This window comes from Nyctereutes procyonoides, unplaced genomic scaffold, assembly GCF_905146905.1.
Source record: "Nyctereutes procyonoides isolate TBG_1078 unplaced genomic scaffold, NYPRO_anot_genome, whole genome shotgun sequence".
Taxonomy (NCBI): Eukaryota; Metazoa; Chordata; class Mammalia; order Carnivora; family Canidae; genus Nyctereutes; species Nyctereutes procyonoides.
In genome coordinates this window covers 60,683,277-60,709,130 of record NW_026575020.1, presented here as the reverse complement: position 1 = coordinate 60,709,130, position 25,854 = coordinate 60,683,277, and the positions used below count along the sequence as shown (strand labels likewise).

The 25,854-nt window shown below is 60.8% G+C and overlaps 1 protein-coding gene across 1 annotated transcript; it reads left to right on the top strand.

Moving 5' to 3' along the window:
- The first annotated feature begins 675 nt into the window (after positions 1-675).
- On the top strand, positions 676-20,938 carry RAB40B (RAB40B, member RAS oncogene family). The gene is made up of 6 exons (XM_055315515.1): positions 676-897; positions 16,209-16,269; positions 17,420-17,480; positions 17,996-18,073; positions 18,565-18,787; positions 19,937-20,938. The coding sequence occupies exons 1-6, from the start codon at positions 729-731 to the stop codon at positions 20,206-20,208; spliced, it is 864 nt and encodes a 287-aa protein (XP_055171490.1). The 5' UTR covers positions 676-728; the 3' UTR covers positions 20,209-20,938.
- Positions 20,939-25,854: the final 4,916 nt, after the last annotated feature.

Genomic DNA, 25,854 nt, shown 5'->3' with positions numbered 1-25,854 from the left:
GATCTGAGAGCAAAGCGGACCAATCTCAGTCCAGCGCCCATGACTCCCTAGATGCGGGGAGAAGTCTGAGGCCTGGAGGGTCCCCACCTTGCGGGTCCCTCAGCTCCCCCACAAACACGCGCACAGGCTCACGTGCGCACACCCATGCACAAGCAGGGCGCAGCGATGCACAAACACGAACACGTGCACACGTGCACAGGCGCACGCACACACACGGGCACTCGCGCCCACGCGCTCGGGGACAAAGACGAGGCCCCGGGAAGTCCTGGGGGACACCGCGGGCCCAGGCCCACGCGGGACAGGGACCCCGGACGCCGGGCGACCTGGTCCTGGCCTCCCGGCTGCACGTCCGCCAACCCAACCGGCCCCGCCAAGTCTGCAGGTGGCCGCGCCTGGAGGGCGCGCGCGGCAGCCCGGCGGCCAGGCCCCGCCCCGGCCCCGCCCACCTCCGGACCTCATTGGCTGGGGCCGTCACAGCCGGCGTCTCGCCCCGCCCCGCTTCGCCCCGGCCCCGCCCCCGGCCGGCAGAGGCGGTGAAGACCAGAGCCTCCCGGGAAGGGCGGAGACGAGGGGAGATGGACGGGCAGCGCAGCCAATGAGCTTGCGCAGCCGCCCTAGCAACTGCGGCTGGCCAATGGCGGGGCGGGCGGGGCGGGCGGGGCGGGGCTCCGGGCTGTCAGCGGCGGACGGCGGGGCCGCGGGGCCTCGGTGCCTCCCGCGGGCCGGGCATGGGCGCAGGCGGCGGCGGCCGCACGATGAACGCCCTGGGCAGCCCGGTCCGCGCCTACGACTTCCTGCTCAAGTTCTTGCTGGTGGGCGACAGCGACGTGGGCAAAGGCGAGATCCTGGCGAGCCTGCAGGATGGCGCGGCCGAGTCCCCCTACGGCCACCCGGCGGGTGAGCGCGGGGCCGGGACCCGGGAGCAGAGCCCGGGGGGATCGCGGTGGGGGGGGCGGGGAGCTCGCGATGGGGGACCGGGAGCGCACGGGGCGGGAGGGCACGTGGGGGGCCGGGAGGGAGGGGTCCGGGAGCGCACCGGGGGGCGAGAGGGCCGGGAGCGCACGGCCGGGGGGCCGGGAGGGAGGGGGTCCGGGAGCGCACGGGGGGGGGGGCCGGGAGCGCACGGAGGGGGGCGAGAGGGGCCGGGAGTGCACGGAGGGGGGGCCGGGAGGGAGGGGGGCCGGCAGCGCACGGGGGGGGGGGGCGAGAGGGTCCGGGAGCGCACCGGGGGGCGAGGGGGCCGGGAGGGAGGGGTCCGGGAGCGCACGGGGGGGCGAGGGGGGCCGGGAGCGCACGGAGGGGGGCCGGGAGCGCACGGGGTGGGGCGAGGGGGGCCGGGAGCTCGCGGTGGGGTTGCCGGGAGCGCACGGGGGGGACCGGGAGCGCACGGGGGGGGGGGGCTGGGGTCCTGGCGGCGGGCTGGGAGGGGCTGGGAGGGGCTGGGAGGGGCCGGGCGGGGCCGGGCGGGGAGCCCGCGGGGCCCAGAGAGCGCGCGGGGGGCCGGGGGGCGTGGAGCCGCGGAGCGCAAGGGGCCGGGGCAGCGCGCGGCGGGCGCGGGGAGCCGGGCCGGGCACGGGGGAGCGCGCCGAGGAGCTGGGGGCGCAGCGGCGGGGGGAGGCCCTCGCGCAGGGGCGCAGAGCCAGGCGGTGGAGCGCGCGAAGGGCCGGGATCCAGGCGCGCGGGGCTCTCGGCCCTCGGCCTGAGTCGGGCGCGCGCTCCGCAGGAGGCCGGGCTGCACCCCAGGTCCGCGCGTGGGGAGCGCGGCACGTCGGTCTACCGTCTCCCCAAGGTCCGCTTCCCCGCGCAGCCAGCGGCCGGGCAGGGCTCTGGGGTACCTCGCCCCGGCGGAGGCGGGCGGACCACGCAGGTGGGCTTTGGGGAGGAGGTAGCGGGGCTGCTGCGTGCGCCCCGCCGGGAGGCCGCGAGCCCGTTTGCAGAGGATGCGTGGGGGTAACGGAGCCGGCGGGAGGGGACGGGGCCGAGGCTCCCAGGTGGAGGCTCTGCGCGTGGGAGGGATGGAAGCCCAGGGGAGAGGAAGCAAGAGAACTAACCAGCCTGGAGAGGCTCCTCCTCTGCAAACAGGCCCCGGAGGGCAAGAAGCCCAAATGACCCTGGGGAATGCGGCCTGAGGGCGGGAAGGGAAGCACCACGGAAAGGGAAGGAGTGAGGGTTCAGGCGGAGGAGAAGCCACGGGGCTCAGGGAGGACAGGGGGCGCAGGATCCTCAAAGCTGGGGTCTGGGGGTCTGAGGGTCAGAGGCCCCAAGGCGGTGTGCGGCTTAGGAGGGAGAGACGGCGAGGGGAGGCCGGTGAGGTGGGCATCCAGCTGGACCAGCGGGCAGGGGCCGAGTCAGGTCTTCACCCGGGCAGGCCGCTGTGACGGTGTGGGTGGCTGCAGAGGGCACCTGCCTTCCATCACCTGTCAGCCCTTGTGTCAGAGGCTCCAGGCGCACCTCCAACATGGGTCTTGCACCCTCTGTCTCCTGGGCTTGCAGTCGGGGTCTCCAGGAGCAGAGGAGGGCGGCCCAGCAAGGGGTCTGTTGATGTTCAAGCCAGGAGGTGTGCTTCCTGCCCTGACCAGGGTAGAATTGAGGCGACGGTCCAGAGGAGGACGTCCTGGGTCCAGAGGACCTCAGCAGCAAATGAACTTGAGTTGAGGCAAGAGGGGCAGGGGTGCAGGGCAAAGCTTGCGTGGTGAGGGACATGAAGGGAAACAGTGGTCAGCAGAGCTGGCAGAGAGGGGAGCCTGGGGCTTCTGAGCAGGGAGGAGAGGCTCGGGTGGAATGGCCTGGGGCGGGCCTGTGGGATTGGAGGTGTTGGGCCGGGGAGAAAGTTGGGATGAGGTTGGGAAGGTTCTGGAGAACCGATGCCAAGAACCTGGACTATTCCTGAGGCTGAGGGTGTGAGAGTCAACCTGGGCACTTGTGAAAATACAGATTCCGTCTCTAATTCCAGATCTGTGTCATCCAAGGTGGTGCCATCAGCCACATGTGATTTTTAAATTTAAAGTAGGGGGATCCCTGGGTGGCTCAGCGGTTTGGCGCCTGCCTTTGGCCCAGGGCGCGATCCTGGAGTCCTGGGATCGAGTCCCGCGTCGGGCTCCCGGTGCATGGAGCCTGCTTCTCCCTCCTCCTGTGTCTCTGCCTCTCTCTCTCTCTGTGTGTCTATCATAAATAAATCTTAAAAAAAAAATAAAGTAGTTACAATGAAACACAAGTAAAGGTTCCTATGAATCGCGGGTCAAGTGCTCAACAGCGGCCCCTGGCCTGTGACCGTGTGGCAGGGCCCTGCTGGCCAGGAGGGCAGCGGGTTGTGTCTGCAGTTTCCTCCGCAGGGCCTGGGGCTCAGTGGGTGCAGGAGCTCGTAGAGGTGAAGGAAGACACATCGGGCACATAGAGCTCGGCGCTCCTAAAACTGCGTGGCTGGGGGCACGAGCCCTAGTGGGTGAGCGATGTGGGCCGGTGGGAGGAGTGTGGACAGAGTGGGTGTCCTGGTGGTTTGAACAGAGCTTGGGTGGCTCTGCTGCATTACCTTCTTTCTTGTTATTTGCAGACTGAGCGTTTGTAAAAGCAACGAATTAGCACTTTCCCCCAAAGGTCTTTCTTCCACCCTGAGGGAGGACTTAGGTTAAAAAAGACACTTTCCAGGAAATTTTAAGAAGTTGGAATCTTTCCCAGTATTATTATTATTATTATTATGGACACGTTCTACTTTGCATCAGTGCTGAGGGCTTGGGGAGGGGGAGGACGTTTGCACCCTGCGCTTCCATCCCCCGCCCGCCCCCGCCCACCCCCATGGCTCTCACTCCCCCTGGTCCCATTCTGGGCCTACCTGCCGCAGGCCCTGGGCATCAGGTGTTTCGGGGGCTTCCGAGCGAGCGATAGGAATCCTTTCCCGCCGCGGGGTCTGGGACCTCTGCGTTTTGCTCTCCCTCTAATTAGCTACATTTCATTTCCAGCCATTTTCCAGGAAAGGGGCGTATTTCCTGAGCATTGTCATGTTTGAGGAGATCCGTCTGCTGTGTTGGTCCGTGGAGAGTATGCGGGTGGGGTCAGAGGGTGGAAGGTGTCCTCAGGCCACCGTGTCTGTCCTTCGCTGTCTTTCCCCACCCTCGGCCCCAGGTGAGCCGCAGCGGCGAGGTCAGCGTGTGTCAGCGGCGGACGCTGGGTGTTGGGCCTCTGGCACGCTGTGCACTCTCTGAATTTGCGGATTTCATATTTAACTCCAGGGAAGTGGACTTTGTGGCCCTAAAACACTGTTACATTGACTGGTGTTCGTGCTTCAGGTCTCTTAAGGCTGCTGAATGGCCCCCACACAGATTTACTATCTGAGTGTCCCTGGCCTGGGGCTGTGTCCTTCCTGGAGGTGCCAGCCGTGAGTCTGCTTGCTTGCCCAGCTTCTAGAACCTTCCTGCACTCCCCGGCTCTGGGCCCCTTCCCACTGCTGCAGCGGCAGTGTGTGCCCGCGCTGTACCATCCAACCTGCCTCGGTCTCCCTCCTCTGCTGTTAGGCGCCCTCGTGACAGTGCAGGACGACCTCCGTGGGTGACGGTCACCGGGTCAGCACACATGGTTCCTCCTTGGCCGTGTAGCCCCGGGGACCCGCGGCTTGTGAGGGTCACAGCGTGGGTACCCCCCGGGCGGTGAGGCCACCTGCTCCACCCGCTACCCTCCGGCTGGGTTTCAGTCGCGTTCCACATGCCTCCGCTTCCCTCTGAGGCCCGGACCTTCTGCCTCTCCCTTCTGGATCTCTGTGGGCATCTCAAGCCTTTCCTATTGGTTGGTAACTTTCACTTTAGTAAACTGTTTCTAGACGTTTCTAACTTTTTTTTTTATTAGTTTAGTGGTGCGGTCGTTTCGGTCTGCAGTTTTTTTTCCTTACTTGCACAATTTTCATTTAAATTTTTTGGGCAGCCCGGGTGGCTCAGTGGTTTAGCGCCGCCTTCAGCCCGGGGCGTGACCTCAGGGTTCCGGGATCGAGTCCCGCTTCGGGCTCCCCACAGGGAGCCTGCTTCTCCCTCTGCCTGTGACTCTGCCTCTCTCCCTGTGTCTCTCATGAATAAATAAATAAAATCTTTAAATAAATTGTTTTTATTTAAATGATTAATTTCATTTAAAAATCTCTTATTTTACCGGCTTACGGTTTCTGCTGCATTGTTCCACCGCATGAAGTAATCGGGGTGACTGTCCTTTGTTCCTTGGGTCCGTCTCCTTCTACGCTGGGCCCTCCGGGTCTGTCTTTCCTGTGAAGACCTGCTGCAGTGTGGTACCCCCAGAGTAGCCGAGGCCCGAGCCCCTGCGCGGGGGCCCGCAGGATGGGTGCCCGGCCAGCGCCTTCTCTGGGTGGAGGTGCTGGGGGAGAGGCCTGCACGGCCCAGCCCCGTGGGGACAGTGAAGTCACCGTGAGGTCGCGGCCCCACCGGGCTGGTCTCACGGGCAGTGAGGCCCCTGGGCTCCAGCCGGCCCTGCTTCCAGCACCGCGTTGCCTTCCCTTCTCTGACTGCCGAGTCTCTACGTTGGGAGAAGGAAGGAGCTGGAACGGACAGTAAATTCTACACCCTCTTTCCTCCCAGCCTTTTTCCCATGGAAACTGGGTGTTTTCTGACGACTTTCTCCCGCCGCTCCGCCAGCTTCCTTCTGCCAGCAGGAAAATCCCATCTTTCTGTCTCTGTTCGGTTCCTGCTAACAGCTAATAATACTGCCGCGCGCCCTCCCCTGGCCCAGACGGGACAGGGATCATCCCGAGGTAGGTCACGGCGTTAGGCCCCGAGAGGGCGAGTCACGGGCCCAGATCGCACAGCGCCGTGAGCGCGGGCGGTGGCTGCTGAGGCTGGGCCCTGTGGTTCAGAAGCGGCCCAGAGAAGTGGCTTCTCTCCCGTGAGGACCGCGGCTGCTTTCACTCGGCAACCTCGTCACGGGGCCTTCGCCCTTCTCTTGGCCTTTGCCCAGGCTCTGCCCGGAGACGCACGCACGCAGGTGTGCAGACCTCACGGCGACTCTGCCGGTTTCCCTGGGCGGCCCCTTCCAGATTCGAAACACGATGTATAAGGCCTTCACTTCCGAGTCTGAGGACACTCGAAGCCTCTATTCCTCATCCTCTGTGGTGTGTGGCGCGCTCCTCAGGACGGGCCAGCTCCTGCCTCTGCCTCCCGCGGGCCACCCGCACCGGCATGGCCTCCGCGTGGCCGCCCTTTGACGCCTGTCGCGATTGCCAACGCGTGTCCGAAGCTGTTGAAGCTGCATTGGGTCAGATTTGCTCCTTAGAAGCCGTCATCCAGCCCCGCCTCCCCGCGTCCTGCGGCGCCTCCTCCCTGCAGCGGGGACTGTGCTCAGACCAGGGTGACACCGACTCCGGAGGACGGGGAGTGGCCCGGCTGCGGCGCCACGGGGGCTGTGTGGTGACAGCCACGTGCTCCTGCCTTGGGCCTGCTGCTCACACCCGCGAACCCCTCGCCCGGCCCCTTGGGGCGAAGAGAAGCAGCGAGCTGTGTCGGAGGCCACGGAGCCCACCGTTGGCATTGCACGCTGTGCACTTACCTCCCACTAAGAGATTTTTTTTTTCAGATTTTATTTATTTAGGGATCCCTGGGAGGCTCAGTGGTGGAGCGTCTGCCTCCAGCCAAGGGCGTGACCCCGGGTCCCGGGATCGAATCCCACATCGACCTCCCTGCAGGGGAGGCTTCTCTGCCTGGGTCTCTGCCTCTCTCTCTCTCTCTCTCTCTCTCTTCTCTGTTTCTCACAAAAATCTACGGAGCCAGAATCGTAAATATCTGTATTAAATTCGAGTGGACCCCAATCCAGAAGGCCGAAAGGTGTAACCCTAACGAGGAAAAGAAAGTGGTGAGTGTGGAGAACGTTGAATTCACCTCCCGGCTAAGAAAATTCGTTTGGAAGCAAAGTCTGTTTCTTCAGGTCTAGAGTGAAGCGCGGTCCGGAAGGTGGACCATTGCCGTGTGGGTCTAAGTAGCGTCGTGCTGGCCTGACGTCGGGAGACGCAAAGCCCGAGCCCCCAGGCCTGGGATCCGCCCCGTGAGCCTGGGCGTCTGCGCCGGGCCCTGAGCGCCTGTGTGGGGCCAGGCTGGACGCCTGTCCATCTCCCGGGGCCACCGCTGCCAACGACCACAGGCGGGGGCCTGACGGCAGAGGGTGCTTATCCCCTCCGGAGGCCAGGCCTCTGACGTCACGGCGTGGGCAGCCCCCCCGCCCCAAGGCTGCAGGGAGAATAGAATCCCTCCTGGAACCCTCGGCGGCTGCTGCTTGCCTGCCGCCCTGCACTTTGAACGAGGGAGGGAAGGCCTTGCAAGGCCTCCGTGTCCTGCCACGCGCGCCCCGCCTCGGCCCTCCCCTGGCAGGTGGGCCAGCGGGCTGGGGCCTGCCGGGAGCTGGCACGGGGACTCCCTCCTTCCTTCCCACGCCGACCTGGCTTCGGCACACGTGGCCCAAAGGATGTGCCCGTGGGTGTGGAGAGCCTGGGGGCGACCGGGGCTTGCTGTGGCGCCCAGCGCTCCCCTGGGCTGTGAGGACCCGGCCGCATGAGCCTGGGAGGCTGCTCCGGGCCCTGGGCGCTCTGCTCAGCAGACCCACCGGCCTCCGCCAGCCTCCGCCCCGACAGGGGCCCCTGCCGCCGCCCACGCAGACGTCTCCGGTGGGCTTTCCCGGGCAGCCCGTGTGCTTGTGCCTGGTCGTCTGCGGTGTTGACTGCCCAGCACCTCCCTGGCGGGCGCCTCACCCCCTCCCTCTATCCATGGTGACAAACAGGCGCCCCTCGCCCTCTGATGCTTAGTGCCTGGGACCACAGTGACTGACCATGAAGTAAGGCCCCACGTCTTCCCCATGAGCGAGGAAGGGGAGTGCGGGGTGGTTCATCCTAAACCGTCCTCAGGAGCGCAGGCAGGTGAGCGGGTTTACTGTCCGCCTTTGGGCCACTCACTCTGCGGGCATGGCCATGCCCAGGGACGAGGGCATCTCCCCCCAGGTGTCATGTCACCCCAGCTTCTGCAACTCCAGAGGTCGGGGCTCCTTCTGAAGACATGTGCAGCCCCCGTGCGTGGGAACAGGCCAGGGCACAGCACTGCCGGCTGACCAAGTGGCCCGACTGCCCCGGACAGGAGGCGTTGGGGCCCTGGGCGCACAGTGCCCCCCGGGCCGGGAGGGCAGCCCCTGGCTGACGTGGGCTTTCTGCAAACGGGCCAATACCGTCAAGAACCGGGCACTTTAACATCAAAGATGCTGCTGCCCTCATTTCTTTCCTGGACGATGGTGAAGACTTCCCGGCCGTGCAAAGTAGGGAGGGAACAGGGAGGATGGCCCGGCAGGGCTGGCCTGCCACGCCCCGTCGGTGGTCTGAGTGCAGGTCCCCCGGGACCCCAAGCTGAGGGGCGGCCCCGAGCCACAGTGAGGGCAGCCCTGTGAATTGGACGTGTTGCGACTCTGGAGACAGAGGCTGTTTCCTGGCCACACCCGAGGAAAGGTTCAGAGGCGTTCTTGGCTACTCCGGGTGTCGCTGGTGGTGGGGCGCGTGGGGTGCCGGGCCCCACGCTGTGAGAATCCGGGGCTCCCAATGCAGCTGGCCAGCGCCGAGCACCGGACGCCCGGGGCCACGGTAGCGTGACGGGCATCTGACCCCGGCCGGGCACGCGGGAAAACCTAGCTCCCGAGTGGGGAGCGAGTGGCTCCGGGCCGTGAGGGGCGGGAGATGTGTGGACGAGTGACCGGAGGCCCCTGGACCGTCCCTCTTCCGGGAGCAGCTGAAGCCACCGCTTTGTTGTGTCAAAGAGGAAAACGAGGAAGGAGAAACATTCAGGGAATGTACTTCCCCAAGGAGATCTGCGGAGAGATGACGGCCCTTCGCTCCAGTCTCTGCTGCTGCGTGAACGCGATGATCGCACCTCGAGTCCCCGACTAGAATGTGACTTGCTCTCAGAGCCATCCGGGTGCTCGGGGCCGCCCCGCACCCTCCCCGCCCTCGGCTTCCCCTCCAGAAGGTCCCTCCGACCCCAAGAGCCAAGCGCGGCCAGCTCAGGGAAGGACCGTGAGCATTTGTCTTCTTTGAGGCGGGGGTCACATCATATAATTGTATTTTTATTTATTTTCAGTGTTTCAAGAATTTTTTTAATTTTTTTAAAATTTTTATTTATGTATGATAGTCACACACACACACACACAGAGAGAGAGAGAGAGAGAGAGGCAGAGACACAGGCAGAGGGAGAAGCAGGCTCCATGCACCGGGAGCCCGACGTGGGATTCGATCCCGGGTCCCCAGGATCGCGCCCTGGGCCAAAGGAGGTGCTAAACCGCTGCGCCACCCAGGGATCCCCTGTTTCAAGATTTTTAAGTGACGTCTACGACCAAAGCGGGGCTCAAACTCACGACCCCGAGATCAAGGGTCGGCCGCTCCTCTGGCTGAGCCAGGCCGGGCCCCAAAGGGAACGATCTTAAAGTGAGCGAGCAAGTGGCGCTTGGCTCGCCCACAGCCTGGCGCAGCCACCCCCGCCCCAGAGTGCGTGCCCCCCCCCCAGGGAAGCCCCCTCCCCGCCTCCGGCAGGCCCTGCTCTGCTTTCTGATGTTTTCATTCAGCATCAGACACACGTCTCCAGAGTCAGCTACTCAAAGATGAACATGTTTGTAAGTGATATTTAACCAATATTTACACCAGAAGAGAATTCTGCTACGTGACGGCACACATTTAACGCCTGCTCACTCACTAAAATAGAAGTAAGCAGGTGGTGCATGAGCTGAACTAAATTATTTATTCATCATGCGGAGCTAAAAGTGGAGTGAATGGCTTGGCATTTGACGCTTCCTTTTTTTTTTTTTTTTTTAAAGAAGGCTAAAATTATATCTCTCCTCTGCGTTATTCTGACTCACTCAATGAGCGTTCCAACAGGCTTTGTTCTAGAAGGTTTTGCGTGTTTTTATTTCATTCTGATGGACAGAGTTTTCAGGGAACCCGTGGAGTGCGGCGAACATGAGTCCCGATCCCCTCCGTGACAATGCCAATGTCCAGGTGTGGAGGCAGCCACAGTCGGGGAGGGGGAGCTAGGAGAAGTAGGAGGAGAGCGAACACGGAAGTCAGAGAGAACAGGACCCAGGGCAGGGATGAAAGGGAAAGGTCCAGGATGCGAGCTTGTGGGGGCAGGAGACTCTGGCCACGGAGGGGGGTTGGCGGCGGAGACCCGGACCTTCGGGAAGGGTGAAGCTTTGGCTGAGGTGAGGCCGCTGCCGGGGTAGGCACGCAGGCTGTAATGTAGCCGTGGCACGTGCGCTCTAGCAGGTGGTAGGGGAAACTGAGGCACGGGGGAGCACCAGCAAACCGCTGCCTGTCAGGACTGGGATTTGATCCCCGGCCCCACTGAGCTCCTCCGTGTGGGGCGTTTGCAGCTGGGAACCTACGTGGCCCAGCAGCCGTGGCCGTCTCCACTCCCACCTTCCCCATCGGGAGAAACCAAGGCACACATCACAGGGGGAAGCAGCGCTTTCTCAAGCTGTATCTCCCACCCCTCTTGTGCCACCCACCCCATCCCCAAGTCTCCACTCTGGGAGGTGCTGCCTGTGGGGCGCGCCGTGCAGCCTGGCAGAGAGACCTGGAGAAGGTGGGGACTCGTGGCTCCAGAGAAAACCACTAGGTCAGTGTTCCTGGGGTCAGGGGCCGGGGTCAGGGGTGAGGGTGAGCCTAGCAGAGGGGCAGGTTATTCAGCAGGGCCGTTCTGTTGGGAGCTGGCACCTGAGTCACTGAGTTCAGGGTCAGTCACATGGGCTAATGTGGAGCTGGGTTCCCTTTTAAGTTCTTGTTCACTGCTAGTGAAAGTCTGAGACACGGGTCAGCGTACGTTGTTCTGGGAAGATGTTAACCCATTATCTTTTTTTTTTTAAGATTTTATTTATTTATTCATGATAGTCACAGAGAGAGAGAGAGAGAGAGGCAGAGACACAGGCAGAGGGAGAAGCAGGCCCCATGCACCGGGAGCCCAACATGGGATTCGATCCCGGGTCTCCAGGATCGCGCCCTGGGCCAAAGGCAGGCGCCAAACTGCTGCACCACCCAGGGATCCCAACCCATTATCTTTTATAGCTTTTTCCAGGATTTGTATGTCGGACATTTTCTGTTCCTCTCTCCACTCACTGTGCTTTGTGGGTTTTCTATCGGACTGGACATTTTTGGTGCAAACAAAAAGTCAGCTCCACAAGACAGTACGGTCCTGGCACAAAAACAGACACCCCGATCGATGGAACAGGGCAGAGAACCCAGAAAAGGACCCTCAACTCTACAGTCAACTCATCTTCGACAAAGGAAAGAATATTCACTGGAAAAAAGACAGTCTCTGCAACAGATGGTGTTGGGAAAATTGGATAATCATATGCAGGAGAACAAAACTGGCCACTTTCTTGCACCAGACACAAAAACAAATTCAAAATGATAATTAAAGACCTAAATGTGAGGCAGGAAACCATCCAAATCCTAGAGGAGAACACAGGCAGCCGCCTCCCTGACCTCGGCCACAACAACTTGCTAGACGCGTCTCCAGGGGCAAGGGAAGCAAAAGCAAACATGAACTATTAGGACTTCATCAAAATAAAAAGCTTCTGCACAGTGAAGGAAACAATCAACAAAACTAAAAGATACCCTACAGAATGGGAGAAGATGTTTGCAACATATCGGATAAAGGACTAGTATCCAGAATCTATAAAGAATTCATCAGGGATCCCTGGGTGGCGCAGCGGTTTGGCGCCTGCCTTTGGCCCAGGGCGCGATCCTGGAGACCCGGGATCGAATCCCACGTCGGGCTCCCGGTGCATGGAGCCTGCTTCTCCCTCTGCCTGTGTCTCTGCCTCTCTCTTCTCTCTCTCTCTCTCTCTCTCTGTGTGACTATCATAAATAAATAAATAATTCAAAAAAATTAAAAAAAAGAATTCATCAAAATTAACACCCCAAAATAAATAATCCAGTTAAAAATGGGCAGAAAACATGAACAGATATTTCTCCAAAGAAACGTCCATACAAACGGCCAACGGACACTTGAAAAAATGCTCAGCGTCACTCGGCATCGGGGAAGTACAAATCAAAACCACAACGAGATCCCACCTCACAGCAGTCAGAATGGCAAAAATGAACAAGTCAGGAAACCAGAGATGTTGGCGAGGATGCGGAGAAGGGGGAGCCCTCTTGCCCTGTTGGTGGGAACGTGAACTGGTGCAGCCGCTCTGGAAAACAGTGTGGAAGGTTCAGGAAGTTAAAAAATAGGGCTACCCTACGACCCAGTGATTGCACTACTGGGGATTTATCCCAAAAGATACAAAAATAGTTATTTGAAGGGGCACACGCACCCCAATGTTTATGGCAGCATTATCAACAATAGCTAAATTATGGAAAGAGCCCAGATGTTCATCCACAGATGAATGGATAAAGAAGATTGGTGTGTATACAATGGAGTATTACTCAGCCATCAAAAGAATGAAATCTTGTCATTTGCAACAACGTGGATGGAACTGAAGGGTATTATGCTGACTGAGTAAGTCAGAGAAAGACAAATTCCTATGATCTCACTCATGTGGAATTTAAGAAACAAAACAGATAAACATCAGGGAAGGGAAGGAAAAAAAAAAAAGATAAAAACAGAGAGAGAGGCAAACCATAAGAGATTCTTAACTATAGAGAACAAACGGAGGGTTGCTAGAGGGGGGGCGGTGGGAGGATGGGGTCACTGGGTGGAGTCACTTGTGGAATCACTGAATTCTATTTCTGAAACCAATACTATGCTGTATGTACTAACTTGAATTAAAAAAAAAAAAAAGTCAGCTCCAAGCAGCTTAAGTGAAGAGGAGTTTATGGCCTGGCCTGCCTGGTAGCTGAAGGGCAGGCCTCCTTTGAGGCTAGGCTGGGTCCTGGTGCCTGAGCCTTTCAGGATGCTCTACTGCTCTCTCCCCATCTGTGTTATCTTACTTCCCGGCTCATCTTCCACCTGGTGAGCCCTGAACTGTATGATTGCTGCAAGATATGACACCAAAGTGGGGAAAGTGGTGAAAGCCGGTCCCTCTTTGGTGTTCTAGGGTCAGTCACTGGTTTCTATATATCGTCCTATCATTGAGAGTTGTTGTCTGCAGAAGGCAGTCTGGTAGGAGCTGTGCAGCCATGGCCAGAAGCAGAACCTCAAAAGGGAGCAATCCAAAAACAATAAAGATCTTGGAAATTGAAAATGTAATGGAAGGAATAAAAATTTCAGAGGAAGGATAAAAGAGAACATTGAGACCATTTTCCAGAATGTTGAAAAAAAGAGAGAGAAGCAAAATAAGAGACAACTAAGAAAATCGTGGAGTAGGTTCAGGAGGCCCAACATCTTATTTTTTTTATTTTTTTTTTTATTTTTTTTTATTTATTTATGATAGTTACAGAGAGAGAGAGAGAGATGCAGAGACACAGGCAGAGGGAGAAGCAGGCTCCATGCACCGGGAGCCCGACGTGGGATTCGATCCCGGGTCTCCAGGATTGCACCCCGGGCCAAAGGCAGGCGCCAAACCGCTGCGCCACCCAGGGATCCCGGCCCAACATCTTATTAACAAAACCCCAGCGGGACACCTGGGTGGCTCAGTGGTTAAGCATCTACCTTCAGCTCAGGATGTGATCCTGGAGACCGGGGATCGAGTCCCACATTGGGCTCCCTGCATGGAGCCTGCTTCTTCCTCTGCCTGTGTCTCTGCCTCTCTCTGTGTGTGTGTCTCTCACGAATAAGTAAAATCTTTTTTTTTTTTTTAAAGAAAACTGGAAGAACTTTTAGGGATGCATTAGTGCTAAATGCAGAGAAAACTAAGCAAGTAAACAAAAAGGCAATTTATAATTCTAGTAAAAACAAAAAGTTGTATGTGAAGGACATATGAACACAGGATACCACGTGGTCCAGCCACAGATACTGTTTACTTGGTCATATTGATGTAAAATTGGACATTGATCTAGCTAAAATGCAAATAACTATACTGCATGTGTGTGTGTGTGTGTAAGGGAGAGAGAAGTATGTGGAGTAAGTCAATGAAAGAGACCTACATCTTCACCTTCCACCGTGGGAATTGGATTAACGCCTAAACCTGAAAAGTCAGGAAGTAGGAATGCAAGTATGTTGTTTGCAAATTTGGAGATACATAGCAGAAGAAATACAGAAAAGTGGTGGACTGTGGACCGGGACCTGTCGTTTTCCACGTTAAGTCTCTGACACTTGATCCCATGTGCATCTATGACGGCTGTAACCAAAAACCAAGCACAGGGGGATCCCTGGGTGGCTCGGTGGTTTAGCGCCGCCTTCAGCCCAGGGCATGATCCCGGAGACCCGGGATCGAGTCCCGTGGCGGGCTCCCTGCACAGAGCCTGCTCCTCCCTCTGCCTGTGTCTCTGCCTCTCTCAGTGTCTCTCATGAATAAATAAATAAAATATTTAAAAAAAAGGAACAGTTTTAAAAACACAAGGGTGCTTGGGACGGCCTGGCTGGCTCGGTTGGTTGTGCATGCAACTCTTGATCTAAGGGTGGTGAGTTCAAGCTCCATGTTGGGTGGAGAGATTACTTAACATAAAACAAAACAAAATGGGGGAAAAAAGCCTAACCCTTTAAAATTCTTTTAAATTTTTGAAAACTTATTTTTTTTATTGTGGACCTAAAAAATAAGTACATGAGGACGTTTTGTGAGTCAAAGGAGCCAACCCAATCCAAACAGTGGGTGCACCTCCCAGGTCAAAGACGGAGCGGCTCTGCAGCCCGTGAGCGCCAAGAGCCCCCCGCCAAAGCCCGGCTCCGTGGGCGCCTGCTCGCTGCTGCACGCGGGGGCACGGCCGTGGGCATTCCGGGGCGGGAAGGAAACATTTCCAAAATTCACTCTGAAGTTGGTCTCCGGGTGGGTTTTTGACTGCTTCTACACGTTCGATGGGCGCTTCCTGTGTGTGTATCATGCGGCCGTACCCTCTCTTTAGCACACGGTCTGCTTAATGCCTGCGTGTGCGCGGACCCTATGACAGGCGAGCGCCTCGTGCTCGCTTACATGTGTGCCGCACGTCCGTCACGTGTGCACAGCGCCAACACTGCGAAAGCAAGACGGCGGGCGTTGGCGGTTGCCCCTCGGATGCCTCGGCGGGACCTTGAGGGGCTGTGGACCTTGGTGTCGCTCCAAAGGGTCATCTCTCGGAGCCTGAAGCTGCCAGCCCGGGATGTCCGTGCTCCGCCCCGACTCTGGGCACTGCCCCCTCAGGATGCAAAGCCAGCCCCGTGTCACCTTCCACCATGCACACCCAGGGATGTGCTCAGCCTTTGTTATTTTAAAAAAATATTTTATTTATTTATTCCTGAGAGACACAGAGAGAGGCAGAGACACAGGCAGAGGGAGCAGCAGGCTCCCTGTGGGGAGCCGGACTCAGGACTCGATCCCGGGACCCCGGGGTCTCGCCCTGGGCCGGAGGCTGAGACCCCCACCCCGTGTCCTGCGCTCAACCTACTTGAAACACAGGACGGTTCATGGATGTGCTGTTCTTTCTTGGGGCTTTGTGGGGGCGCCGAAGCGTGTCGAGGATCACGCCCTGGGCCAGGCATCCTGCTTTTTCTCATTTTAGAAGAAAAACACATGCTCCTTGAAGAAACTTGGCAACAGGGAAAGATTGGGGTAAACAAACATAAACACACGCCAGAAACTTCCGGGTGGACGTGGGCTGCTCCTTGGTGTCGCCCGCCTCCCGCCCCCCCCCCGCCCCCCTGCACGCACACGCACAAATACACGTGGGGTTTCTCTTTACACAGTTGCAGTAACTCTTCGTATCTCATTTCCCACACGACACGTTATAACCTGGGGACGCGATCTGGGTTTAGCCTGGGAGTGCAGCTTAGGGGAGTAGCCCCAGGACGGGAGGTGGGGTCACGGAGGCCAGGGGCGAGTCAGCACCCCCCCCACCCGGGGCCGATCGGTTCTGGACCAGAGTCCCCGACCCGGTCCCCTGGCTGTGCTGCGCATGCATCGGGCAGCGGGTCGGGCCGCGAGGGACGGGAAGGCCGGAGGCCCCACAGAGGGGGCGGGGGGGCAGGGCCGAGCGAGTCCAGGAGACCCAAGAAAACTGATCCACCTCGAAAACTGACTGTGCCGGGTGGGAAGTCCTTTCTGTCCCCCAGGAGGGTTCTCTTCTCCGGTGCATGGGCTTGAGAGTGACCTCGAGGCCAGCTGCACTAAGCTGCCCCGCCCCCCCACAGGCATCGACTACAAGACCACCACCATCCTGCTGGACGGCCGGAGGGTGAAGCTGCAGCTCTGGTGAGTCGAGGCCCCCGGTCCCGGCAGACCCAGGCCTCCCCGGTACCAGGAGGGGCCATGCATGTGACAGGGACAGACCTCGGCAGGTGTAGGAGGTTGGGAGTAAGTCGCCCTCGCCCGGGTCTGGACTGGCCTCTATCTCCACCCCCCGCCCCCCTGGCAGCCCCGGCTCTGAGGTCTGGGTCACCCCCGGCCTCTGCCCCTCCAGCTCCGGGTTGGGGGGAGAATCGGGCTTTCCTGCTTTGACGGACCACTGGGTTGGCCAACCCCCTGCAACCTGCCTGACGACTGTCCCCATGTTACCCCTGCCCCTTGCCCACCTGCATGGCTTTCTGTGCCTGGACATGCCCAAGCCCCATGAGCTGGACGCCCCTCTGCTGCCATCTGCAGGTGCCCCTGCCTGGGGGGATCAGCACCCGGCCCCTTCCTGCTGCCCAGTCCCCCAGGATGTTCGGGGTTGTGGGTACAGCCCTGCCTGGTGTCCTCTGGGCTCCCCGCTGCCGTGGGTCTACAAGGTCCAGGTGTCCTGCCCTCGCCTCTTGTCGCCCGACCCCTGCCTGCTGTGTCCGCCACCCGCCACCCCCGTCCAGGCCTGAGGCCTGCGGGGCCAGGGCTTCTCTCTCCCGGGAGACCATCAGGCCCCACTCTCAGCCCGTCCCTCCCGCACGCCACCCCCAAGCGCCCACTAGACCTTCCTACAGACTCCCTGTCTCGCGTGAGCGGCGTGTCCTAGCAGGGCCCACCCTCTCGGTCAACGGCGGCATGTGCGCCCCCTCGGCTGCTCCGGCCCCCCGGGTTCACCCTCATGTGCGGTGGGTGTTCCCACCTGGCGAGAGCCCCGGTCTCCCTGCAAAGCCAGTGGTTGGCGTCCCAGGCCTGCCTCCTTGCCCTCGATGGCTCCTCACCCCCGGAGCTCCTCCGGTGCGGGCCCTGCAGAACCCCGGGCCCAGCCCCCCCTCCCTCGGTTCCTCGAGGACTCAGAAGGCAGGCCCGGGTCACCACTGCCGGGGCGGGGGTGGGGGGAGCCGTTCATACTGAGGATACGCCTGGAGCCGCAGCCCACCCTCGTCCCCGCGTCCCCGTGCAGCACGTTTGCTCGGCTCCGGGGCAGCCGTGATTTCCTCTCACTGGCCTCCACCGTCTTTTGCAGGGACACCTCCGGGCAAGGAAGATTTTGTACCATATTCCGCTCCTACTCCCGGGGCGCACAGGTAACACCCCCGAGCTGGGAGGTCGGCCTCACCGTGTAATGACCCCGCGCGGCTCTCTAGTGGGCGCCTGGAGGGCAGGGCGGCGCTGGCCTGGGGACAGGTGCAAGGGCTGCAAGAGGCCCTTCTTCAGCCCAGAGGCGCGCGGTGGTGCCTGCGTGTCCTGCGGCCGTGCGTGGGCGCGTGTGCACGCTCAGGGGAGCGCTCCGTCCAGGGGGTGGCCCTGCAGTCCCCCACATGCCGCGTCCCTAGAGCGGCTGCTGGATGTGGGGGATGCGGTGCCCGTGCCCACCTCACCTGGACATTTGGGGGTTCATTGATGAGCTCCTGAAATACCACCAGGAATAACTATTTAGCTGCTCTACTTGGTAGATAAGTAAGAATAATAGGTTTTCTGTTAAAATAACTGGTAGTTGAGCTGGTTGTGAGCCCGTGACCGAGTTGCCTGCTGCCCGGCTGGCGCGGCCCCGAGCTGTGCCCGCCTGTCCCACAGGTGAGCCCGGTGCCTCTCCCTGCAGGGTGTGATCCTGGTCTATGACATCGCCAACCGCTGGTCCTTTGACGGCATCGACCGGTGGATCAAGGAGATCGACGAGGTAGGACCCGGTGTGGCAGGTGCCGTCCGCATGGGCGCGTGGGGGGCGGGTACGTGGCCCAGACACGAGGCTCCGGCAGCATGCAGGCAGTCACCTCCCAGAACAGCATGGGCCCTCATGTGGGGACCCACCCGGCCCACAGTGCGGACGCTCCCCGGACCGCCGGATGGCCAGTGTGGACACGGAGGGGTCAGAACCGCCTCGTGGCACGGCTGTCCCGCCGCCTGCCCACACACATTGCCGGAAACAACAGGAATCTATTGTCTCGCAGTTTGGAGGCCAGAAGTCCAAAATCCAGCGTCGGCAGGGCCGGCTCCCTCCCAAGGCCCCAGGGGAGGGTCCTTCCCGCCCCCTGCAGCCTCTGCTAGGACACGGTCCACGGTTCTGGGTGGGCACGAGTCCGGGACTGTGCATTTGCCTGTGCGCCCAGCGGTGCCAGCCAGCACCAGATCTGGTGCAGGTAACCCGCTTGCCTCTCTCTCGCCCTGCAGCATGCCCCCGGGGTCCCTAAAATCCTGGTGGGGAACCGGCTGCACCTGGCCTTCAAGCGGCAGGTCCCCACGGAGCAGGCCCAGGCCTATGCGGAGCGCCTGGGCGTCACGTTCTTCGAGGTCAGCCCCCTGTGCAACTTCAACATCACGGAGTCGTTTACGGAGCTGGCCAGGACCGTGCTGCTGCGGCACGGGATGGACCGGCTCTGGAGGCCCAGCAAGGGTAGGCACCTCCTCCCGCCCCGGGCCGCCTCCCACCCGCATCCACCCTCGGAGTAAATGCATTTAATCTGAGAGAAATCACTAGAACGTTTCTGTCGGAAAGTTCAGGAGAGGCATTTCTGTGTGGGTGCAGAGGCAGAGGCGCGTGTGCACAGGCGCTGGGCAGGCGCCCTGCGCCCACGGTTCTGGGAAGAGCACCGCGTCGGGAATGACTCACTTTAACTCATTTTGTTTGCAAAGAGGGGAGGGAGCTTGAGAGGAGCATCGAGCGCTGTTGGCAGTCTCTAACCTGAGGCCGGAAACTGCTCAGAGCCTCGGTGTCAATCCACCCGAACGCCTGTGCCGACTCCGTCCACCTTGCGGGGACCCCGCTGGGACAGCCGCCGCGGATTTCCTCTGACGCCCCCGTCAGCAGGCGGCTGTCACAGGAAGGAAAGACAATCTAGTCGTGGAGTGGGGCAGCACGGGGTTGAGGGAGCAAAATCCGATTCTTTTAATCAGGGATTCTCGGCCGCAGCCCTGCCTCCAGCTTGGACGGGAGGTTTCCCGGGGCGTCAGTATGTGCACCTCGCCTCCAGCTGTGGATGGACACCCAGTGTCCCGCGGAGTCGAAACCACCCCCAGCTGAGAGCCACGGTGCCGAGAGAGCTCCTGCTGGGCCCCCCGGGCCTGACCTTCGGGTCTAGGAGGTGGCGGCTGTGCCAGGAGGCCCCCCATCCCCATCCCGGGGGGCCTGACCCACGAGGAATGGTGGAGATGAGAGCCAAGCATTGGCTCCAAGGCGTGCTCTCAAACCCGCCCCTGTACAGCTGGTCACACGTGGGAGGGCGGTCACCCCTGACACCCTGGATCTCTCACCCCACGCCGCGGTCAGGCGAGTCCTGGGGGAGGACCTCAGCGGCCGCCGTCTCCCCTCCGGGTCTGCCCACCTTGGGGCCTGGAGGGAGGGCAGCCGGGTCTCCAGTCCAAGGCGACTGAGGCCCGGTGGCCGTGTGGCCGGTGGCCGTGTCCCGAGGGCCAGGAGCGGGCACAGCGAGCAGAGAGTCTGGCCCGAGGCGTGCAGCAGGGAGGCCGTGAGGTGGTGGGTCCGCCCTGGCGTCACTCTGTGTCGGGCACGTGAACTAAACTCGGTTTCCTTTCCTTCCCCAAGTGCTGAGCCTGCAGGACCTGTGCTGCCGAGCGGTGGTGTCCTGCACACCTGTGCACCTGGTAGACAAGCTCCCACTGCCCATGGCCCTGAGGGGCCACCTCAAATCCTTCTCCATGGCCAGCGGCCTCAACGCCAGGATGATGCACGGCCGCTCCTACTCCCTCACCGCCAGCTCCACGCACAAGAGGAACGGCCTCCGCAAGGTGAAGGCCGCCCGGCCGCCGCAGAGCCCGCCCAAGCGCTGCCCCAGGAACAGCTGTAAGGTCTCCTGAAGCAGGAGCACGGACGGGCCTCCAGGAGAGGCTGGGCAGTCCCGCGAGGGACAGGGACAGGGACAGGGTGGCGGGAGCCCGCTCCAGGGCCGGGAACGCACCTGCCGATCGCTCCTGCGACCCAGCCGCTCCGAGCGCTGAGGACACAGCTTGACTCCGATGCTTCTCCGCGGACGAGCACGAAGCTCTCGTTTGCCACGCGTGTTTGTCCGGGGGCTTGGCTCTCGACGACACCGGCGTGGCCTCCCTCGTAGACCTGCTTTGGGGGTGCGGCGGCTCACGCAGTGACTGTGAGGTGCAGCGACTGTGGAAAGCAGCGGGAGAGAGAGATGACCCTCGACCCAACGACCTCACGAGGGCCCTTTATGAACCTGCAGTTCGCACCCACGTGCTTGTTGACGGGCGAGGTGGGAGTCGGAGATCACGCTCGGCCGTTCTGTCCAGCTTGGGTCTGACACGGATTTGATACAGTTTTTGCTATGTTATTTACCATGTTTGGGGATCAATAAGTGATTTATATGCATATTTTTCTGTAAATCTACATTTTTTTGTACAAGACGTTCCATAGGTTATGAAGCTAAGGGAAGAAAATGCCAAAGATATCTCTAGTTGCGTCGAGCAGCCACACGTAGTCACAATGCATCCAGATCGGCAAGGAAACTACCGTTTGGGCCGTTTCGGTAAGGAATGCAGTGCGCCCTGTTAGTGAAGAAAATGTTTCTCGACAATAAAATGCGTACCTGTTTCTTGGTAGGGCCGTCAGCTGGTCCTTTCTTTTTTTTTTTAAATTTTTTTTAAATTTATTTATTTATGATAGTCACAGAGAGAGAGAGAGAGAGAGGCAGAGACATAGGCAGAGGAGAAGCAGGCTCCATGCACCGGGAGCCTGATATGGGATTCGATCCCGGGTCTCCAGGATCGCGCCCTGAGCCAAAGGCAGGCGCCAAACTGCTGCGCCACCCAGGGATCCCTCAGCTGGTCCTTTCTGATTCTGATCATATTACTGATCACCCGGGCAGGGTCTCAGCTTCCTGGGGGTACCTGCCCGACATCTCCCTATCTCCCTGCAGCAGCGGGAGGTTACTACAGGGAATCAAAAAAAAAAAAAAAAAAAAAAAGAAAAAAGAAAAAAAGAAAAACTATCAATGAGAAGATGCCCAGGTGTTCTCAGTTTCTATACACAATATACAGATTTTTAGATATTTAAGGGGCCTGAGAATTGGAAGCAACAGCTCTATCTGGAGATGGGCAGGTGAGGCCCAGAGAGGAGAAATGAGCCCGGCCAGCGCTGGTTGCCGCTGAGGGCCTAGGGCCAGGCTCCAGGCCACTCCTTAAGATGACTGGTAATGTTCTAGAAGGAATATCCTATAGTTCCCCAAGCCCCTGTGACCTGGAGCTCTTCCGGTGTTTCTGGAGCACACTGGTCCCCAGGGGGACACCAGAAGCTGGCCGAGCCAGTGAGGAGCCTCCAGGGCTCTGCCCACACCTGGATCTCAGGCTCCTGCCCCCAGGGATAAGGGTACATTTCTACCATGCTCGGCACTCCCAAGGTGGGGCACTTTGTAATCGTGGCCCCGGGATGGCCCAGGATGGCCCCAAGATGGCCCAGGTTGGCCCCGGGATGGCCCTGGGATGGGCCGGGATGGCCCAGGATGGCCCCGGGATGGTCCGGGATGGCCCCAGGATGGCCCCGGGATGGCCTGGGATAGCCCCAGGATAGCCCTGAGGATGGCCCCGAGGATGGCCCCGGGATGGCTGTGGGATGGCCCGAGGATGGCCCTGGGATGGTCCAGGATGGCCCTGGGATGGTCCAGGATGGCCCTGGGATGGCCCTGGGATAGCCCTGAGGATGGCCCGAGGATGGCCTGAGGATGGCCCCGGGATGGCCCTGAGAATGGCCCCGGGATGGCCCCAAGGATGGCCCCAGGATGGCCCCAAGGATGGCCCCGGGATGGCCCCAAGGATGGCCCCGGGATGGCTCCAAGGATGGCCCCAGGAAGGCCCTGGGATAGTCCGGGATGGCCCAGAGGATGGCCCCAGGATGGTCCAGGATGGCCCACAGGATGGCCCAGAGGATGGCCCCAGGATGGCCCCGGATGGCCTGAGGATGGCCCCGGGATGGCCCTGGGATGGCCTGAGGATGGCCCCGGGATGGCCCAGGATGGGCCAGGATGGCCCCAAGGATGGCCCCAGGATGGCCCCGGGATGGCCTGAGGATGGCCCGGGATGGGCCAGGATGGCCCCAAGATGGCCCGGGATGGCCCCAGGATGGCCCGAGGATGCTCCTGCAAGTCATACTTCACAGTATAAAGTGCTCTTAGCAAACGGAAGGTATGGAAGTAAAGCGAGCGTGTTTTGGTGGTGAATGTACTGAAATATGTAAAGTGAACCCTGGAAAAACCACCCCCCACACTGTGTCTTCCCCGGCCCACCCCGCTGGCAAACCCACCCAGAGTGGAATCAGGAATATCTGATTGTGCCCCAGATGTTTGTAATTCTCTTTTTAAGCATCTAGATTCAAAACATCACGGACAAGTGCATCTTCCGTCGCCCTGTGAAGGTCACGGCCCCACGCAGCAGCCTCCGGGACAGAGAACTCAGGTCGGTGAGGGGCTGCGCAAGCGGACGCTGACCCGGGGGAAAGGGTCACGTGAGGCTCCGTGGCATCGGCCTGCCCAGGAGTGACAGGTGGAGCAGCTGCCCTCTCCGGAGAGCCTCCTCATCGAGGCAAGTGCTGGGGGGCAAGGGAGGCGGTCCAGCCGCAGGAGATCCCCATGGACAGACAGATGGACAGACACAGGAGGCAGACACAGGAGGGCCCAGCCAGGAGGGCTGGCGCCCGGCCGGGGGTGTGCTCGCTGCCCTGAGCTACCGGAGGCTGTTGGCCAGATGGAGGGACATGGTGGGGACGGCGGCACACGGCTGCCAGGGACGGACCCGCGGTGGCACCAGGGCGGCTGGAGCGGGGGCTGAGCCGCGTCCTAGGCAGGGCTCGCGTCCTCGCCCCCGACCCTCCTCCGGGGCCCGACCCGCGGCGGGGTCTGCTGGGTCTGCTCAGGCGCTCCCGCTCTGCTGGGCCGCTGAGCTGAGCGTGCGAGGCCGGCTTCCCACCGTGCTCCTCGCTGCGGCTCCCTCCCGCCCCATCCCACCCGAGCAGCGGCCCGGCGCGCCACCCGAGTGTCTGGGGCAGGAGGGGGAAGGCGGGAAGGGAGCCGAGCCCGGGAGCAGGGGCGCCCTCAGCTCCCCAGACCCCGGGCGATTATGAGCAGCCTGTGGACGAGCGCGTGTTTGGAAGGTGGGAGAACGGGCCCAGGTCAAGGTGGCATCGGCGCAGGACGGGCCGACCCGGGCACTGCCCGCTTCCCGGCCCACGGGCTCTCCCCTCCGGGGCCGCGGTCAGGCGTGGGTGTGGGCCCGAGTGCCAGCCTCTCGGGCAGCCTTCCCGCTCCGACTCTGTGGGGAGCGCCTCACGGGGCCGCCCGCCGCGTGCTCTGCGGGCTTGATGCCGCCCCGAAATTGGGCCACTGCTTCACACTCCGCTTCCGAAATGGGGATGATGCGTGGCGGCTTTTTGGGAGGCTCTCTAACCATTTTACTCGCGAGATAAATCATGTGAAGCCGCCTTAGAACCTTGCCTCCGAAGCCGTCCGCACGCTGCGTGTCTCCCACGGCTGCTCTGCTGAGGCACCTGTGCTGCCCGCCAGCCAGGCCTGGTTCCTTCTGGAAGCTCCTGGGGACAGTTCAGGGCTGCTCCAGCTCCCTGGCTCCTGGCTGTCCCCAATCTCTGCCTCTGCGGTGACCGTGACACTCCTTAAAATGTCGTTACCTTCAGGGCCCACCTGGACAATCCAGGACAGTCTCTTCTGCCCCGGAAGGAGCCACATTTACAGGGTACAGGGGTGGGGATGCGGACATCGTCATCACTCAGCCGACCGCATGTGCCCCCGGCTGCGGCCGATCCGGGTCTTGCCCCCAGGAGCGCCGCCATCCCCGATTCTGTGTACACCACACCCTTTGCCCTCTTTCTGCGACCATCCCCGTGCATACCTGCCCCCGAACAGCCGTGCCCCGTTCGCCGTTTTGAGCTTCGTGTAAACCGCTTCACACCAGAGGTGCGCTTCTGCAACCTGGGTCTGATGCTCAACGTTGTTTGGAGACTCATCACCCAGACACTAGTGGCTCAGTCGGTCCCATTCGTGCCCCTGCACCACCGCGTGCTGTGGGTGGCACGCGCTTGCTTCCCCACAGGCGGCTTTGCGCAGCATTTCCACCCATTTTGGAAAACCCTTGATAACCCATCATAGCCCCAGACACCTCGCAGAGTACCCTCCCCCCCACCATGGAGACCCTCCTCGGCTCACAGGGACACACAGGGTATCCTGAGGCTCCGTGAAGCATTTCTGTGGCCTGTGTTGTTAAAACATTAGATGTCATTTTCCTCCCAGAGACAGAGAGCTGGGCTTTGGGAAGCAACACACCTCTTCCCTATGTCCTCCATCTCCGTCCAGCCCCGGTGTGCGTCCCAGAGGTAAGAACGTTCCCCCGCCCCATTAGGAGAGGGAGTCAGTGAGGAGCCTGGCCCTCATTTCGAGCCGCTGCTCCCATCTTGGCCTGAAGGCTTGTGAGCTACCAGTGGGCCGTGCTGGTGTCCTGGGGTTGCCGCAAGCAGATGGCTCAACAAGGGACACCCGTGTCCCCACAGCCTGGGGGCCCCGAGGGGAACCCCCTCCAGCTCCTGGGGGCGACGGCCGTGCTCAGCATGTGCTGGCTGTGGCTGCAGGGCAGCAGCGTCAGCCTTCCCCTCAGGTGGCCATCCCCTCTACCATCTCGCCTTTTCTTCTCCACCAAGGACAACACTCGTCATGGACTTCAGGCCCACCCTAAATCCAGGGTGATCTCATCTTGGGATCCTTAATTACACCTGCAAAGAATCTCCAAACAGGGTCACAGTTACAGGTTCTGGGCGGGAGTGTGTCTGGGGGCCACCATTCAACCTATGCCAGAGGGAGGTACAGCTTTGAGCGCCCGGGGTTAAGTCACAGAGGCTGCGGTGAGGGGCACGGCCACCAGCCCCCTGCCCAGCCGCCTGCTGCCGGTCACAGAAGGACACGGAGGGAGGTGTGGACCGCAGGGGGCCCCAGCCCAAGGGAAGGGCAGGGTCTCTGCGAGTGCCTGCCTGGAGCAGCCACAGCCAGCCGGGCGGCCTCTGGCAGCAGGGTTGAGTCTGGGGCTGCGGGCCGGGCCGAGCGAGGTGAGTGAGACCCTGCCCGGGGCCCTAATGACAGGCCCCACTCCCAGGGAATGAGGCACTGACCGTGGGGGCAGCGGAGGGTCCCCTGCTCCCTGCAGGCCCACAGGGTCCCTTGAGGGGCGTCTGTGCTCCGGGAGGGGCTGTGGCCAGGGGCTCGGTCCGCGGGGTTTCTGTAGGGGCCTCTATCTTCCACCTACTTCCACTCCCCCCCCCCCCCGTCTCTATCTTTGGGTACGTTTTACTGCTGTTTATCGCAAAACTGTATAATGTATTATCGTTATTTTTAAAGTTTTGTTTATTCACCCATAAGAGACCCAGAGAGAGAAAGAGAGAGAGGCAGAGACACAGGCAGAGGGAGCAGCAGGCTCCATGCACCGGGAGCCCGACGCGGGACT

Bases quoted from the DNA above. Each gene is read 5' to 3' on its own strand.
- RAB40B (XM_055315515.1), top strand. From the start codon at position 729: ATGGGCGCAGGCGGCGGCGGCCGCACGATGAACGCCCTGGGCAGCCCG. The intron at 17,481-17,995 runs GTAACACCCCCG...CTCTCCCTGCAG, and splicing joins CCTACTCCCGGGGCGCACAG to GGTGTGATCCTGGTCTATGA. The intron at 18,788-19,936 runs GTAGGCACCTCC...TCCTTCCCCAAG, and splicing joins GCTCTGGAGGCCCAGCAAGG to TGCTGAGCCTGCAGGACCTG.